Source organism: Paramormyrops kingsleyae, chromosome 2 (assembly GCF_048594095.1).
Source record: "Paramormyrops kingsleyae isolate MSU_618 chromosome 2, PKINGS_0.4, whole genome shotgun sequence".
Classification (NCBI taxonomy): domain Eukaryota; kingdom Metazoa; phylum Chordata; class Actinopteri; order Osteoglossiformes; family Mormyridae; genus Paramormyrops; species Paramormyrops kingsleyae.
In genome coordinates, this window is record NC_132798.1 from 21,426,042 (window position 1) to 21,442,400 (window position 16,359).

The window sequence follows — 16,359 nt, forward strand, 5'->3', positions numbered from 1 at the left end:
TAACAATACATAATATTTGTTAGTGTGTATATATATATATATACACTAACAATATAATTTTTTTCTGGTCCGATCGCAATCAACTTTCGCCCATCTGTCGATATTGACACCAATCCACCTTAGTGAGTGTTAAATGAGATATTTGTATCCATACATTTCAGTTAACATGGCAAAGATTCTGCATTTAGTACAGTAGCAGCATTGTTTGCGTATGCTAAGAACATGGAAATATAATGGTCATGTTGCTCAAACAAAAGCTACGCCACTACAGTACAGGAAGGACAACATGCCAACATGATTTATACAAGTCTGCAACTTCGTATTATTCAGTAACAACTTCCACAAAAATGAACAGAAATATTTCTTAAATGGCAGGTTGTGCAATCTGTTGCCAAATTAAATATAATTAAGAAATCAGTCATAAAAATATCACTGTATACTCCAGCTAACCATTTATAGCCGCAAAATACACAAGTCTCGAGTACAAAATATACAATGGAGCACAGATAAGACTTTTTAGTAGTAATTAATTGAACTTTAGAAAAAAGAAAAAGTCTGAAGACATCTAATTTGCATAAATGTTACTGTATTCAGGCATAAGAAAAATCAGCCCTAGCCCTGCATGCACTACACTCTGCAGTTTAGCTTTTTTCTTCCTTTCTGCATTTCCACACAGCCCATAAGACGACTGACACACACACTCATCCTCACTGTTCACCCTCACTTCTGTTCACCGTATGTCGCTCTAAGGCTACAAGCATTTTCACGATTTTTCAGGCTGGGCTTATCTCTGATGGAAAGTCAGATCGATTTCTTGCCCCCCGCCCTTTTAAACTTTTTAGTGCCGTTAATTTAGCATTTTTAATAATGTGTCGAAATTGTAATGCTCCCAGTGCTTCTGAAATTGTTCCTAAAAGGAAGAAGACTGTGATGTCTCTGACACAAAAGGTGGATTTGCTAGATATGCTTCCTAGTGGAAAGTCTGAGTGCAGTACTGTTTGTTTAGACATTGGTAAGAAATAGACTTTTTACGTTGTCGCTCAGGCTAGCAGACTCTTAGAAGCTGAGGTTAAGGGGGGTCAGGAACTAATCACAAATTTCCAAGTCCGTAGGGATCTCCTGCTCCTTATCCTCGCAAACCTGAAGCAGTGACTGTATTTGTACTTCTCCTGAGTTGCCAACCTGCCTGTATAAATTCTCTGGAAAGGCATTGATGCTTCGGTGGTAGTGTTCGCGGCTGCCTCACAAGAGGCCCGGGTCTGAATCCTTGCCAGTGCAGTTTCCGTATGGGTTGATGTGCGCTTCTGCTGGTTAGGACTGTGTGCCTGTGATTGGAAGGTTGTGAGTTCGAATACCATGGCTGGCAGAATGATGTCACTGTTGAGCCCTTGAGCGAGACCCTTAACCCCAAGTGCACTAAACGTTCTGGATTAATGGCTAAACCTGTGCTCTCCACCCAAGCTGCACTTGTATGTGTGTGTGCATGTGCAGGGGTGTCAGTACACCTGTGTGTGTGTGTGTGTGTGTGTGTGTGTGTGTGGCCCCATAAACACTGTTACAACCTGGATCCCTGTCCCCTAAAGGGCTTAGGTGGCTGAGGTGTACTCCACTCGTGGTCATTTGTTCCTTGACTCCCTGGTACCTACCAGTATCCCTCTGGTGAAAAGGAAGAAGTGGGAGGATGGCATGCGTGATCACATGACTGGCTGTGCGCGTAGCGAGGGCTACTACAAGATCGACAAGAAGGACAAAGTGAAGTACCTGAACAGCTCGCGGCCCGTGCCAGATGAGCCGCCCATGGATACGCAGGTGAGCCACGTTCTCTGGGGGGGTCTGCCCTGGGCCGGATCGGGTACGGCCTGGTTCCTGTATGCCAGTGGGCAAGCAGTAGTACAGTTCAGGTAAGGCCTGGTTCCTGTATTCCAGTGGGGAAGCAGTGGTACGGATCGGGTACGGCCTGGTTCCTGTATTCTAGTGGGTAAGCAGCGGTAAGGTTCGTGTACAGCCTGGTTCCTGTATGCCAGTGGGAAAGCAGCGGTACAGATCGGGTACGACCTAGTTCCTGTATTCTAGTGGGAAAGCAGCGGTACGGTTCGGGTACGACCTGGTTCCTGTATTCCATTGGGAAAGCAGCAGTACAGATCGGGTACGACCTAGTTCCTGTATTCTAGTGGGAAAGCAGCGGTATGGTTCGGGTACGGCCTGGTTCATGTATTCCAGTGGTAAAGCAGCAGTACGGATCGGGTATGGCCTGGTTCCTGTATTCCAGTGGGAAAGCAGCGGTACGGTTTGGGTACGGCCTGGTTCCTATATTCCAGTGGGAAAGCGCCATAAGCCACTTATGCCAGGAAATTCAGACCAGGCTAAAAAAATAACTATGACTATATAGGGGTGTTTGTACAGTAGTAAAAAAACACAGGATTTAGATGGGATTTAGTTCATTATGATATTTCTGCTGAATTTATTTTTCATATTTATGTTTACACTATGTAAATAAGCATCTGTTTTGTTATAAAAATGACTACAGGTGCATTGCTTTTAGTTTACAGCTGAACTGTCTTTGTGTTTGCATATTTAATAATAAATTACAAAACAAATTCTGTTTTCCCCTGCTGAACCATGAACCTAAAACTTTTTGCTTTGGGGTTTGTATAACGTGCAGTTCAGGGTGTGTTCAGTAAAGCAGGACATCAGACATGAGGCAAAAGAGACACTTTAGCCTGTTTTGGTCAGGCGATAAGTTTGATTTTTAATTTCTGTCTTTTGCTAAACGGTTATGCTCGTGTTCAGACAGCTGTCACTTCTAAGCCTCCTCGGATGCGTATTCTCACATTAGCATAAATAAGGATGAGGTCATCAGATCTGCCCCCAGAGCAGCATACCCTCGCATGGCGGTTTCCAATTGGATACTCGTCAGCTTGCTGATGTGGCCGGGGCGGCCTTTTTGTGTGTCCCAACACAGCTGCTCTTATACTTTACAGCAGCTCTGAGTGACCTTGTTTAATGTCCTGTATTAAGTGTTTGTACATTTCAGAATTATCTTCATGGAAATGTAGTGTTTCTGGGCTGAGCCTCTGGGGGGCGCTTCTTCTTACAGGGCATGAGCATCCCAGCCCAGCCACACCTCTCCACTCGGGCGGGTTCCGAGCGCCGGTCTGAGCAGCGACGTCTCCTGTCCTCCTTCAGTTGTGACAGCGACCTGCTGAAGTTCAACCAGCTCAAGGTACGGCGCCCTCTGCTGTTTGTTTGGGTCCGTCATTGGGGCTGACGATGGTACTTATCAAACAGCCGAACATTATGCAGCCCTATCATTGGCCTTGTGATAAAGCTGTAAGATGCGTCCTTGCTTCTGATTGGTGCGCCTTGACTCTCCTGCCAGCCTGTAATAATGAGGACTTTTCCCCCACCCCCAGTTCCGCAAGAAGAAAATCCGCTTCTGCAAGAGTCACATCCACGACTGGGGGCTCTTTGCGCTGGAGCCCATAGCTGCAGATGAGATGGTGATTGAGTATGTGGGCCAGAACATCAGACAGGTGAGGAACTGGCCAGGCTCACTGGGTTAGTCATGAACCGTCTGTGGTCTACAAGCCCCTGGTCTTTTTTTCTGAGGGTGACCCTGAACCCTTGGTAAGATCTCATGGAAGATGTCTGTCTTTTCCCTCGAATACATACCCACCCAATGCACACCCTCATTCCTTCAGGTGATTGCCGACATGCGGGAGAAGAGATACGAAGACGAGGGCATTGGGAGCAGCTACATGTTCCGGGTTGACCATGACACCATCATCGATGCCACCAAGTGCGGCAATTTCGCTCGCTTCATCAACCACAGCTGCAATGTAGGTGATGCCGTGTGGCCCAAAGGGGGATGTGAGCTCTTTGTGGTTGGCCTGTCTGTGGATGTCTGCCTGCCACTAACTGCTGCGTTACGGTCACAGTTTGTGTACCTTGGGGCTTTCTCAGGACTTACTTGGCACTTTCTTTTTGCTTTTCCAGCCTAATTGCTATGCAAAAGTCATTACAGTGGAGTCACAGAAGAAAATTGTGATCTACTCAAGGCAGCCCATCAACGTCAATGAGGAGATCACCTATGACTACAAGTTCCCCATTGAAGACGAGAAAATCCCCTGCCTCTGTGGGGCCGAAAACTGCCGGGGCACCCTTAACTAGTGTCTCCCAGGGTGTGGGTCCCTGAGAGTCACCCCGAAGTATAGCCCAGCATTATAGGGGGTCCTCCCCTTCTTCTAACATCCTAGGGGCAGAGTAGCCCAGAGTCGGTGTAGAAGATGCCCTAATCCAGAGCTCAGCACCGTGAGAATCAGTATTTGGTGAGGAGGGCCCCTTAAACCCTGGCCTGGCACAGTAACGGTCGTTCACCCTCCAGTGAGCTGTGGTGTGGTGTTGCAGGCATCCTTGGCTGAACTTGGCATGGGAGGGCGGGAGCTGGTGTGAGCAGGCAGCTTCCTGGTACGTCGTACGAGGGATAGAGGGAGCTGGCGTGAGCAGGCCACTTCCCAGCTCATCGTGCGAGGGACGGAGGGAGCTGGTGTGAGCGGGCAGCTTCCCGCCACATCGCACGAGGACCGGAGGGAGCTGGCATGAGCGGGCAGCTTCCTGGCACTTAGTACGCGGGTCAGAGGGAGCTGGCGAAAGCGGCTGCCTTCCCGGCATGTCGCACGAGGATTGGAGGGAGCTGGCGTGAGCGGCCGCCTTCCCGGCATGTTGCACGAGGATCTGAGGGAGCTGGCGTTAGCGGGCGGCTTCCCGGCACTTAGTACGCAGGTCAGAGGGAGCTGGCGAGAGCGGCTGCCTTCCCGGCATGTCGCACGAGGATTGGAGGGAGCTGGCGTGAGCGGCCGCCTTCCCGGCATGTTGCACGAGGATCTGAGGGAGCTGGCGTTAGCGGGCGGCTTCCCGGCACTTAGTACGCGGGTCAGAGGGAGCTGCCGTGAGCGGCCGCCTTCCCGGCATGTTGCACGAGGATCTGAGGGAGCTGACGTGAGCGGGCGGCTTTCCGGCACATTGCACGAGGGACTTCTCGACATGTTGTACAAGGGCCTGTGGCTGTTTCTAGGCATCTCCTTGAGGCAGATAGGGTGCGTGGACTGTGTACTATTTGCACCTCCTTTTGAGTTTCTTTCCGTTTCTTAACAACATGAGGTGCTTCCAAGTCGATTGTCGGTGGATATCCTGTCCATCAGCTCCCCCTTCTCGCCCTTGTCTTCCGCCTTCCGACCCCCCAGGTCATGACAAGTGTCTCTTCCTTCTGCTGGCAGTGCTGCTGTTCATTGATGTACTGGTGTAGCATGGCGTGTGGCACAGCCCCACCTGTCATAATGTGAAGAAGCTGCGCGGCCCTGGAGCGCCAGGGCTGCATGGTCTCCGGTCTGCGGGTCACGGCATGCAACCTGTGGCCCTGTGGCTTTGCTGCTGATGGAGTGGCCGCGGGAGTGAATGCATTCCCGCACGTTCTCCATACACTACACACCGTCATAATAAGTTATTTTACGTTTACTGAGTTCTCATGAAAAAAACCCACCCATCTGCTAAAAGAGTTTACACGTCGAGTTCCGTCCTCATAACACTGTACCAGACTGAGTGTTTTCCCTCCGAGGAAATCCTGGCATTCTGTAGGAACTGCTGCCATCTGCTGGTTGCACAGGAGAAGTAACGTGAAACCAGCAACCAATTTTTTTCCCCCCACCGTTCTCTGTTGGGAGCTGCGTCAGGTTCATGCTAAGGAGCCTGCTCGCGGTCCACAAGGTCCCCGTTCTCCATCACAGCTGCTTTGTGATTGGCTGGTGCCCCCCCCCACCCAACCAGAACATGACCTTGATGCCAAAGCTTTTCCCTTCACCACACAGAGGATGACTTTACTTTGAAGCATGTTTAGTGCCCCTCTCACAGGAATAGCACCAGTTAATACTGGTTTGGTGGAGCTGTTGTGGTCATGGACATCTTGGTGCTACTACTGGGTTGAGCCGGGCTGTAAGGGGGGGGGGGCTTCACAGTGTTTACATCTCCCAGACAATGCCCCCCATACCCTAACACTGACTGTTTGACACCATGCCTCGCCAATTCTGACACCCCCACCCCACCCCATCAGTGACCTGGAGAAGGCCCAGGAAGAGTCTACTGCCTGTGGTTATAAGGTGCTTCTCAGCAACATACCACCAGCATGAGGGCCCAGCTCCCACGCCTCCTCCGCATCCACCACCGCAGGCGGCAGCTCGCACATACACTACATTTTGTATTGTTTTTGTTCATGTCTTATTGTTCAATTTTCTTTGTTTCAAATGCACTAGGGGCTGTGGCCCCTGCTGGCCAAGAGCCCGGGGCCCCTGTCCTGCCTCCAGCTCCCGGAGTTTGAACAGGGTGTGTAGGTCGTTGCGTTTTTAAAGCTGTGCTCTTGTTTATACTGTACAGGTCCGCTTGTGCATGATGGGCGGGGATGAGGAATGAGTTTTTTTTTTTTTTTTTACATTTGTTTTTAAAACAAAGTACATATTTAAAATATTTTTTAAAAATTGTGATCTTTTCAGGGAGTATTAAATCATGTAAAATAAAAGTAAAGGACTTATTTGAAACATAGGCGTGCCTCATACATGTACATGAATCCATAACTTCTCCTGCAAAGTGTGTTTCTTGTGGAAACGTCTTCTCCCCCTCCTTTCTTAGCTCATTTTATTTTCTTGATGTAAAAAAAAAAAGTGTAAATGGTTTGTAAGTGTGCGCAAGGCAGGCTCGGGGTTTGCTACAGAGAAGTGGCCTGCGGTCCGGCAGCAGAAATGGCCAGCGAGCTGCAGACGCACACCCAGCTTGTGTCAAGCTGCTCCTTTTTTTGTAAATTCTGTGTACAGCTGCTCATGGTGTAGAAGAGGTGACACAGCGAATCGGGAGGCTTGTCGAATTCCTCAAATGGTCTATTTATTACAATGAGCAAAGAACGTTTTAAAAGAAAACAAGGAAATGTTCAGATGTGTTCATGCAAAGCTAAACTGTATTTATTGTTTATATATACACTTACACACATGCGCACGTTTACACAGACACGGAAACGCACAAATGATTCCTTCCAAAAGGATCAAATACCAGCTGAAGTGTTTTAAATGAGTCTTGTTGCAATCTGTCTTCATCTGCAGCGTGTCAGCACCCTTAAAAGAAAATCACATTTCTAAATGCCATTTAGAAACGCCAAGTTGTCTGAAATGAAGGGTGTCGATGTTGGAAAGGTTTGCAATAAAAAAATGTTACGGACAAGTTATTTTGTTATTAATATGATTTAGTTTATAAATGTACCTTTTTGTTTTGTGTTTTTTAGTTCTCGGTATCTCTGACTCGTCTTGCTCTGCATATTGTTAATTTGTGTGAATCCATGATTATGTATCATTGTATATAGTAACTTTTATAAAGCAATCCATAAACATACTGACATTTTTTTAACCAGTGTCTGTCAGCGTCTTTTGTTACCACACAATGGGAGGGGTAGAAGCCTGCAACTGCCTCGCAGATCTCTCGCAGGGCGTATCCTGAAGCATTTACGGCTACACGTGAGGTAACTGCACTTGTGTTGCAAGTGTGCATTCTGCTTACGGCCCGAAGGGCGGGGCCTTAGCTGAATGAATGGGCATGAGTATAGGCAGTATGGCTGTACGTGTCTGTGTATTGTGTCACTGGCCACAATATTGATTATGTCAGAAGACTACAACTTAATTCACTGCTAAATTAACTTAAAAATACAGCTATTAGATGATGATCAGATTTGGATGATTTTATTCCTGTGATCTGACGCTATTTGCTTTGATTTATCAAAAAATTACTTCCACTAAACAGGAAAATGTTTTCTAAGACTTTGCACACTGTTTTTGGATGAACCTTCAGCAGCAAGGTATTCTGAATATTTAAAATATAGATTTATGAAAACATTTCTTACTAGGATTTCAGTATTATGATTAATAATTTTCTTGAGGACAAAATACTTCCACTACAATAATTCCAACTAATCACATCTAAATACTATGGAATATACATATGACCGTTGGTGTCAGCCTCGTGTGGGATATAAGGGCGTTTGGTATCATCCCCATGTGGGGTATAAGGGCGTTTGGTGTCATCTCCGTGTGGGGTATAAGGGCGTTTGGTGTCATCCCCGTGTGGGGTATAAGGGTGTTTGGTGTCATCCCTGTGTGGGGTATAAGGGCGTTTGGTGTCAGCCTCGTGTGGGGTATAAGGGCGTTTGGTGTCAGCCTCGTGTGGGGTATAAGGGCGTTTGGTGTCATCCCTGTGTGGGGTATAAGGGCGTTTGGTGTCAGCCTCGTGTGGGGTATAAGGGCGTTTGGTGTCAGCCTCGTGTGGGGTATAAGGGCGTTTGGTGTCATCTCCGTGTGGGGTATAAGGGCGTTTGGTGTCAGCCTCGTGTGGGGTATAAGGGCGTTTGGTGTCAGCCTCGTGTGGGGTATAAGGGCGTTTGGTGTCATCCCTGTGTGGGGTATAAGGGCGTTTGGTGTCAGCCTCGTGTGGGGTATAAGGGCGTTTGGTGTCAGCCTCGTGTGGGGTATAAGGGCGTTTGGTGTCATCTCCGTGTGGGGTATAAGGGCGTTTGGTGTCAGCCTCGTGTGGGGTATAAGGGCGTTTGGTGTCATCCCTGTGTGGGGTATAAGGGCGTTTGGTGTCATCCCCGTGTGGGGTATAAGGGCGTTTGGTGTCAGCCTCGTGTGGGGTATAAGGACGTTTGGTGTCATCTCCGTGTGGGGTATAAGGGCGTTTGGTGTCATCTCCGTGTGGGGTATAAGGGCGTTTGGTGTCAGCCTCGTGTGGGGTATAAGGACGTTTGGTGTCATCTCCGTGTGGGGTATAAGGGCGTTTGGTGTCATCTCCGTGTGGGGTATAAGGGCGTTTGGTGTCATCTCCGTGTGGGGTATAAGGGCGTTTGGTGTCATCTCCGTGTGGGGTATAAGGGCGTTTGATGTCATCCCCGTGTGGGGTATAAGGGCGTTTGGTGTCAGCCTCGTGTGGGGTATAAGGACGTTTGGTGTCATCTCCGTGTGGGGTATAAGGGCGTTTGGTGTCATCTCCGTGTGGGGTATAAGGGCGTTTGGTGTCATCTCCGTGTGGGGTATAAGGACGTTTGGTGTCATCTCCGTGTGGGGTATAAGGGCGTTTGGTGTCAGCCTCGTGTGGGGTATAAGGGCGTTTGGTGTCAGCCTCGTGTGGGGTATAAGGGCGTTTGGTGTCAGCCTCGTGTGGGGTATAAGGGCGTTTGGTGTCATCTCCGTGTGGGGTATAAGGGCGTTTGGTGTCATCTCCGTGTGGGGTATAAGGGCGTTTGGTGTCAGCCTCGTGTGGGGTATAAGGGCGTTTGGTGTCATCTCCGTGTGGGGTATAAGGGCGTTTGGTGTCATCTCCGTGTGGGGTATAAGGGCGTTTGGTGTCAGCCTCGTGTGGGGTATAAGGGCGTTTGGTGTCAGCCTCGTGTGGGGTATAAGGGCGTTTGGTGTCATCTCCGTGTGGGGTATAAGGGCCTTTGGTGTCATCTCCATGTGGGGTATAAGGGCGTTTGGTGTCAGCCTCGTGTGGGGTATAAGGGCATTTGGTGTCAGCCTCGTGTGGGGTATAAGGGCGTTTGGTGTTATCTCCGTGTGGGGTATAAGGGCGTTTGGTGTCATCTCCGTGTGGGGTATAAGGGCGTTTGGTGTCAGCCTCGTGTGGGGTATAAGGACCTTTGGTGTCAGCCTCGTGTGGGGTATAAGGACCTTTGGTGTCAGCCTCGTGTGGGGTATAAGGGCGTTTGGTGTCAGCCCCATGTGGGGTATAAGGGCGTTTGGTGTCTGGCACTTTGGCAGGCTCTCACATGGACTCTGACAGGCCAGTGGGGGTCAGCACAGTCAGGTTTCCTCTGGCGTTCTGGTCGGCTTCGATGGCTTCAAACAGGGACTTGAAGTTTCCGGCGCCAAAACCCTGGAATTGCAGTTAGAGCTCTTCTGTACAGGAAGCAGTGTGGCACTGGCTTGATTAAGCACCAACGCCTCAATAAGCACTGGCATAGGGCTTTGCCCTGAAACACACCTGATGGTTATGTCGCTGAATGACTTCCAGGAAAACAGTAGGCCGGTCCTGTACAGGCTTGGTGAAGATCTGGAGCAGGTACCCATGATCGTCATAATCCACCAGGATCTTCAGCTCCTGAAAAACCACTATTAGGGGTCCAAGCAGCAATAGCTGCTGAATCCCTGATGTTTTTTCCATGGTCACTGCACAGTATAACCTCCTGAGACCCCACCCATTCATTTATGTCCAATGTAGTGGACATTTTGTTTTTGCATCAATCTTTTTACTGATGTAAGGAAACGTATTTATTCCTGTTGTACACTAAAGAGGACATGCTGTGAAATAAAAAAAATAATACATTTGAAAAAATCTAAATTGTAAGATGTCTTATTTCCTCCAAAGACAAATAACCTAAAACTGAAGGACACTTTTTCCCTTGGGTCTCAGGAGGTTATGGGAGAGCTCAGTTTGTATTTTGACTGAAAAGCAGGACATAATCTGGTTCTTCTGTGTAAAACTGCTATATTACTTATTGAATCCCATTTGGAATAGGTCATAAAGGCCGGAATATCGCTGTCCTTGGGGGGGGGGGGTCACTGAATGTCAGTGTTTCTCTGAGCTCCGTCTTTTGGTGTCCTGTGCTGAGTTCCGTGTGCCGCCCCTCACCTGCAGAACATCCAAATCCTCGCTGATCTTCACTTTAGACACTTTTAGTCTCTCTCTTAGCTGCTGGTAGTAAGTTTCCGGAACGGTCATGAACTCCATTCCACGTTCCTTCAGGTTACGGATCTAAAAAAACAGTAAAAAAAAAAAAAAAAACCTCTATACAGCATGCATGCATATTCAAGAAGTGGAACAATACAATAATCACCAGATATTCCAATTTTTCTGTTGCTTTGTTCTGCTTCCACTGTATTGTGATATATCTATGGTAATTGTACTAAATATGACAGAATGTCCATATGTCTATACAAATGTGTCTTGCTACAATGCTTGAATACCATAAAGTCTAAAGAAATATGGATTTCATTCTGATTGGCTGCTATCATTTCTGGACCCAAACGACCATGGCATTGCTAAATTGAAGCTGGAATATTTTGTGTAGCTGCCCGAGTCAAGAGGCCGTGAGGTTGACTCACAGCTGTGATGATGTCTGACGTGTTCATGGCGATATGTTGGACCCCCGGGCCACCGTAGTACTCCACATACTCCTAGAAATAACAAGAACAACAACAAACAAAAATAATACTTGATTTGCCACTTTGACAAGCATGAGTACATTGGAATTCCGTGAATTTTCACGAATTCCCTCTTGTTCTCCTACAAGAGTGCAGCTTGAGGTCAGAGTGCAGGGTTGGCCATTTTTTCAGCACACCAGGAGTTTTTGAGGTTAGGGCTGTTGCTCAAGGGTCCGACAGCAGTCAAGCCAATAACCTTCTGGTCACAGAATCACATGCTTCAGGGTGAGCTGTGAGTGCTTCCTCACCTGGATCTGGGACTTGCGTTTCCCCAGGGCTGGCTCATTGATGGGCATCTTCACTGTTTCCTCATGGTTGGCTACCACTATAGACCGCAAGGCACTGAAGTCTGTCTGTAGCTGCTTGTCATCCACCGACCAGAAGCGGTGGAACAGCAAATTCATCCGGTACCTTTGTGAGACCATCACAACCAATCAGCAATAAGAGAGGCCATGCCAGCCCTGCAGCAACTGTAACCCCATCTGACCCCGTGGGCACCCCTGGATGCAGGAACTGAAAGCCTGTAAATTCTTTTACTCCAGTGAGTAGAAGTAGTGAAGCAGTTCTGAGAAAGGCTGGAGGGTTAAATATCTCCAGATGCAAAGGAGGCCCAGAAAAGTAGAGAAACATTAAGAGTAGTCTGGGCTTGTGCCAAGTGCTTACTTAATAATAATACCCCCCCATGTGTGCACTCATTCACTCCATGAGGCTGAAACTTATATTAGATAACAGAATTCTGACTGCACTTGTCAAAACAGTTATTGTGCTAACAGGCTCTATCAGTGCAGGTCCTGGTGTGTAGTTCAGACGTTAACAGTGCTCCTCAGAACAGTGTATCATGTGCTAATGCTCTTTGTCAGTATGCGCTGGTGTCCCGTGAGTGTGTTAGTGGTTGTCTGCTGCTGTGTTCTCTCCAGCACCCTTACCACTCCACCACCGAGATCATCTCGCTGTCCGGCTGGTTCCCGACCACATGGTCGATGAAATTCAGATTGCCACTTGGCCTGCAGGGGTAAGGGACAGCAATACTCAGTCAGGACCCAGGCGTATGTCCCTGAGGAGTCTGCTCTCATATCCCCCCCCTGCTGGCCACGCCCTCCGTTCTCACATCCCGCCCCTGCTGGCTACGCCCTCCGTTCTCACATCCCGCCCCTGCTGGCTACGCCCTCCGTTCTCACATCCCGCCCCTGCTGGCCAGTCCTTCCGTTCTCACATCCCGCCCCTGCTGGCCAGGCCCTCTGCTCTCATATCCCGCCCCTGCTGGCCACGCCCTCTGCTCTCACATCCCGCCCCTGCTGGCCAGTCTTTCCGTTCTCACATCCCACCCCTGCTGGCCAGGCCTTCCGTTCTCACATCCCGCCCCTGCTGGCCAGGCTTTCCGTTCTCACATCCTGCCCCTGCTGGCCACGCCCTCCGTTCTCACATCCCGTCCCTGCTGGCCACGCCCTCCGTTCTCACATCCCGCCCCTGCTGGCCACGCCCTCCGTTCTCACATCCCACCCCTGCTGGCCACGCCCTCCGTTCTCACATCCCGCCCCTGCTGGCCACGCCCTCCGTACTCACAGCTTAGCAAGCAGTGGATCCTGGAAGGGAGGCGAGTGGAAGCCAGGCAAGAAGAGGCCTGTGTAAGCCTTTCTCTCCACGAGGGTGTGTGTGGTGTCACCATACTGCAAAGAGAGCAAAAGGCCTACGTGTCACTGCATCGGCACAGACCCCCTCAAGCAGGGCCACCCTGATCTGCTGTCTGAGCTCATGGGAGACACAGCCAAGCTCTAACCACTCTGCAGACATGGGTAGTTCAAGACATCTGCCAGTTACAGGGTAGCACTCCAGCAGTGACGTCACTGTCACTTACAGTCTGAAGAACAGCCATCTTCACAGAACCATGTCCATCTTCCAGCACATGGGGCTCCTTCAGGATGACGGCTCCCCGCTCTTTGGCTTTCTGCAGCACGTCGAGACAGAAGAACGGCTCCCCGTCACTGAGATGGCAGTAAGGCAGAGCCGAATGGTTGCTGGTCTTCAGAGTGTGCCCTTACCTGAACTAGGAAGTCGAGGTCCTCCACACTGAAGGCGACATCTTTGACCCCGTCGCCATGCTTCACCAGGTGCTCCCCCATCTCTGGTTGGCCGAGTCATGGCAGGGAGTGGAGCAGGATTCCGGTGTAGTCAGGCCCGGCTTGGTAACCCACTTACACCCTCTCAGCGCTACAGCTGCTCATGCCAAGTCTGAGGTCTTATAAAATCCTTGCATGCAGACATTGGGAGCTTCACTTTCTTACCTTTATTTCCGGGATTCAGTGCAGATGAGAAAACAAAAATTATCTGTAAGGAGGCAGATTGAAAATAAAGTTATCATCAGTGGCCTCGTTCACTTGCTGTTCTCAGATCAGATTGGTTACCTCTGTACATTTTCTTCTCGCCCAGAGGATGAGTTAGACTTTCTCACTCTAGACTTTCTCAACCCTTTTTTTTTTATTATTATTATTATTATTATTATTATTATTTCTGTTTACCTTTGTTTTCTTTTTACCTTTTTCTCCCCCTCTCCCCATGGTGATTAATGTCTGTTATTGTTACGATCGTTGTTTCTGTATCCCCCCCCGGGTTTTTTCCACGGTACTGGGACGGGTGAGTTTGGAGTGGCCACACTCTTTGGTCTTGAATTTAATGTAAAATAAAGTTGTCCTCCGAAGAGTGGTGGGCAATAAAATAAAAAAAAAATGTAAAAATTTAAAAAAAAAAAAAGAAATATTGAGTCAATTCGACTAAAGTGACTTCTGCTCTCACCTCATCTCTTACTTCCATCTTAAATACAGTACTGATTAAGTTGGACAAACAGCCCACATCTCTGGGATCAACTCCTAAGTCCCACCTTGTCCTGCTTGACCACGTGGGACACCACGTCCCGGTTCCCTGTCTCCAGTCCTTGGTAGGCTAGAGGTTCAAATCCCATCTTGTTGCAATAGAAGGAAGCAGCCTAACGGAAGGAAGCAAGAGTATAGAGGTGGCTTTACAGCCATGTGCGGCCCGTAACCAGATTCACTACTGAACACTAATTATACACATGGAGCACATCATTATAATAAGCTTTCAGATTTGCATCATAAGTACATAGTTTACTGCTATTTGGTGTCTCCATTATTTTTCTAACATACTTAATATTAAAGTACTTGAAAATGTTACAGAAATCGTATAAATATCCTGACAAGAGTCACTGAGCAGCAGCAGCACCTTATGCTCTGTGATTTCCTGGAATGTTTTAATGAAATCCTAGAATATTCCAGTCTTATAAATGAATGACATTTGCTTTTGGGTTTAAAAATAAAGCTCACGCTACATCAATTGTAAACTTTTCATTTTCTAAAAGTATGACAAAAATAATGACTGTTAATAATAATATTGTTTAATATGATGGCAAATCACCACCCTCTCTGTACTGCTGTTATTTGTGAGGCTTTCTACCAGCCCAGATGTGTCTAATTTAACCCCCGACTCCCCCAAGCCGCAGATGAAATTGTTTAGCCTTTCAATGTGGATCTAATTAAAGCAAAAATGGAGTGGCTTGACTTACGAGCTGACGGATTTATCCCCACCCCTCCGGAGAGCCAATAGTCATTTTCTGAAGGAACACCCCTCAAAATAATAGAAGGAAACCGGAAATAAAAAAAGAAAAAACGCATTCCGCGTGGTCGCCTTTACCTGTTTCGCATTGCCGACCCAGAAGGTGATGTGGTCGAAGCAGATAAACCTGCCTCGCTCATGCTGAAGGGCAAAGAGAACAAAGAAAGAACCGTGTGCAACATACGGTCGGATTTTCCGCTTGTAAATATGTAATTGTATTTCCATATGTTTTATGGGCTTGTATGACATACTGCATGCAACTCATTTAAATATAAACAATATGACGTTTGCATTGATTAGAAGTACAATTTATGTTAAAACTTTAGTTACATACCTTTTCACCTTTATCGATGTATGTTGTCTAAAATAATAATAAAAAACTATTTATAAATATCTTCCGAAAATGCCTAACATCACTTTTTCATGTTACTAACAGTTACTTTATTTGACAATACCTATATAAAGATATATCGATATATATCAACAGTACTCAACAGTAACATACCTAGGAAGTCATTCTCGCATACAATTTTCGTTTACATATGCAATTAATTCTTTAGATGGCCTACTAAGACACTAAACATAATAATTGTTAATAAACACTTTAAAGAAAAATGTCACAAATCACACATATTCTTACCATTTTAGCTTCGGATCCTTGCTCGACAGCCTGCCCAGAAAACTTGGCAACTTAAAATTGACGATCGTTCCCAGATCGCAGGCACGGGAGCGCGCAGAGGGGCGGGTGTTGCCGCAGGTAATGATGCTGAAGTTTCGTAATTTCTTGCCAGAGATTGCAAGCGATATAAACGTATTCACGCTGAAATAAAGAAAGAGTCTTAGAAAGAGTAAACCTGAGTATAATAATAATAATATTAACAACAATAATAATAATAGTAATAATAACAGGTCGCAAAGCGTGACAATATACCGCAGAAACTATATAAAAAGAAACAATTCAGGTAGTTAGTACTTCAATTATTTTTCTTTTTTGAATGACCAGGTTTCTTTGCAAACAACTGCATGCTCTGCAGTATTTCCAGATTTTAGGCCGCCCATGTGAAGAGAAGCGCGTTTGCTGTTAAATATGCCGGCTGAGAGGTGTTGCGCCGAAACTGGCTCCCGATTGGCTCGCAGCCCTTCATGCGCTCAGCCGCGCCGTCTCCGCGCGCAGGGAGCGGCGACATGTCTGCCCATTACATGTAACAAAAACGGCAAGCAACTGTAAGAATCAAACGAACTCATAATTCACCGAAAAGCTTAAAAGCTCTATCTGCATTTTAAGTAAAATAAACATGTGGCCAAAAAAAAACAAATAAGATCGAATAAGTTTGTCTCAAATAAGCAAAGAGAATTGAAAACGGATTAATGCAGATTTAAAAATAAGTTCATTAGGAAACCAGTCAAAGCCATCCATCTGTCCGTCCGTCTGTGCATTCATCCGTCCATC

At 47.4% G+C, this 16,359-nt stretch overlaps 2 protein-coding genes across 5 annotated transcripts in view; one reads left to right on the top strand and one right to left on the bottom strand.

Moving 5' to 3' along the window:
* The window catches only part of LOC111839212 (SET domain containing 1B, histone lysine methyltransferase), a 35,522-nt gene extending 28,079 nt beyond the window's left edge, over window positions 1-7,443 (top strand). For all 3 annotated transcript variants that reach the window (XM_072708002.1, XM_072708001.1, XM_072708000.1), the window contains 5 exons: window positions 1,642-1,809; window positions 3,098-3,223; window positions 3,414-3,533; window positions 3,702-3,839; window positions 3,997-7,443. In XM_072708002.1, coding sequence (XP_072564103.1) covers window positions 1,642-1,809; window positions 3,098-3,223; window positions 3,414-3,533; window positions 3,702-3,839; window positions 3,997-4,170 — 726 coding nt within the window. In that variant the 3' untranslated portion in view covers window positions 4,171-7,443. The remainder of the gene's footprint in view (window positions 1-1,641; window positions 1,810-3,097; window positions 3,224-3,413; window positions 3,534-3,701; window positions 3,840-3,996) is intronic.
* On the bottom strand, window positions 6,983-16,007 carry hpdb (4-hydroxyphenylpyruvate dioxygenase b). 2 transcript variants are annotated; one of them, XM_023802902.2, is made up of 16 exons: window positions 15,883-16,007; window positions 15,550-15,729; window positions 15,244-15,270; window positions 14,988-15,050; window positions 14,161-14,265; window positions 13,568-13,610; window positions 13,325-13,407; window positions 13,141-13,230; window positions 12,849-12,952; window positions 12,212-12,289; window positions 11,534-11,696; window positions 11,187-11,258; window positions 10,714-10,836; window positions 10,066-10,182; window positions 9,851-9,957; window positions 6,983-7,154 (listed from the first exon to the last, which is right to left on the bottom strand). In XM_023802902.2, exons 2-16 carry the CDS (start codon window positions 15,550-15,552, stop codon window positions 7,133-7,135), a joined length of 1,200 nt encoding a protein of 399 aa, XP_023658670.1. In that variant the 5' UTR covers window positions 15,553-15,729; window positions 15,883-16,007; the 3' UTR covers window positions 6,983-7,132. The 2 variants fall into 2 exon arrangements, with proteins under 2 accessions (XP_023658670.1, XP_023658669.1); XM_023802901.2 differs by having other exon boundaries at window positions 15,550-15,976.
* Between the last annotated feature and the right edge of the window lie 352 nt (window positions 16,008-16,359).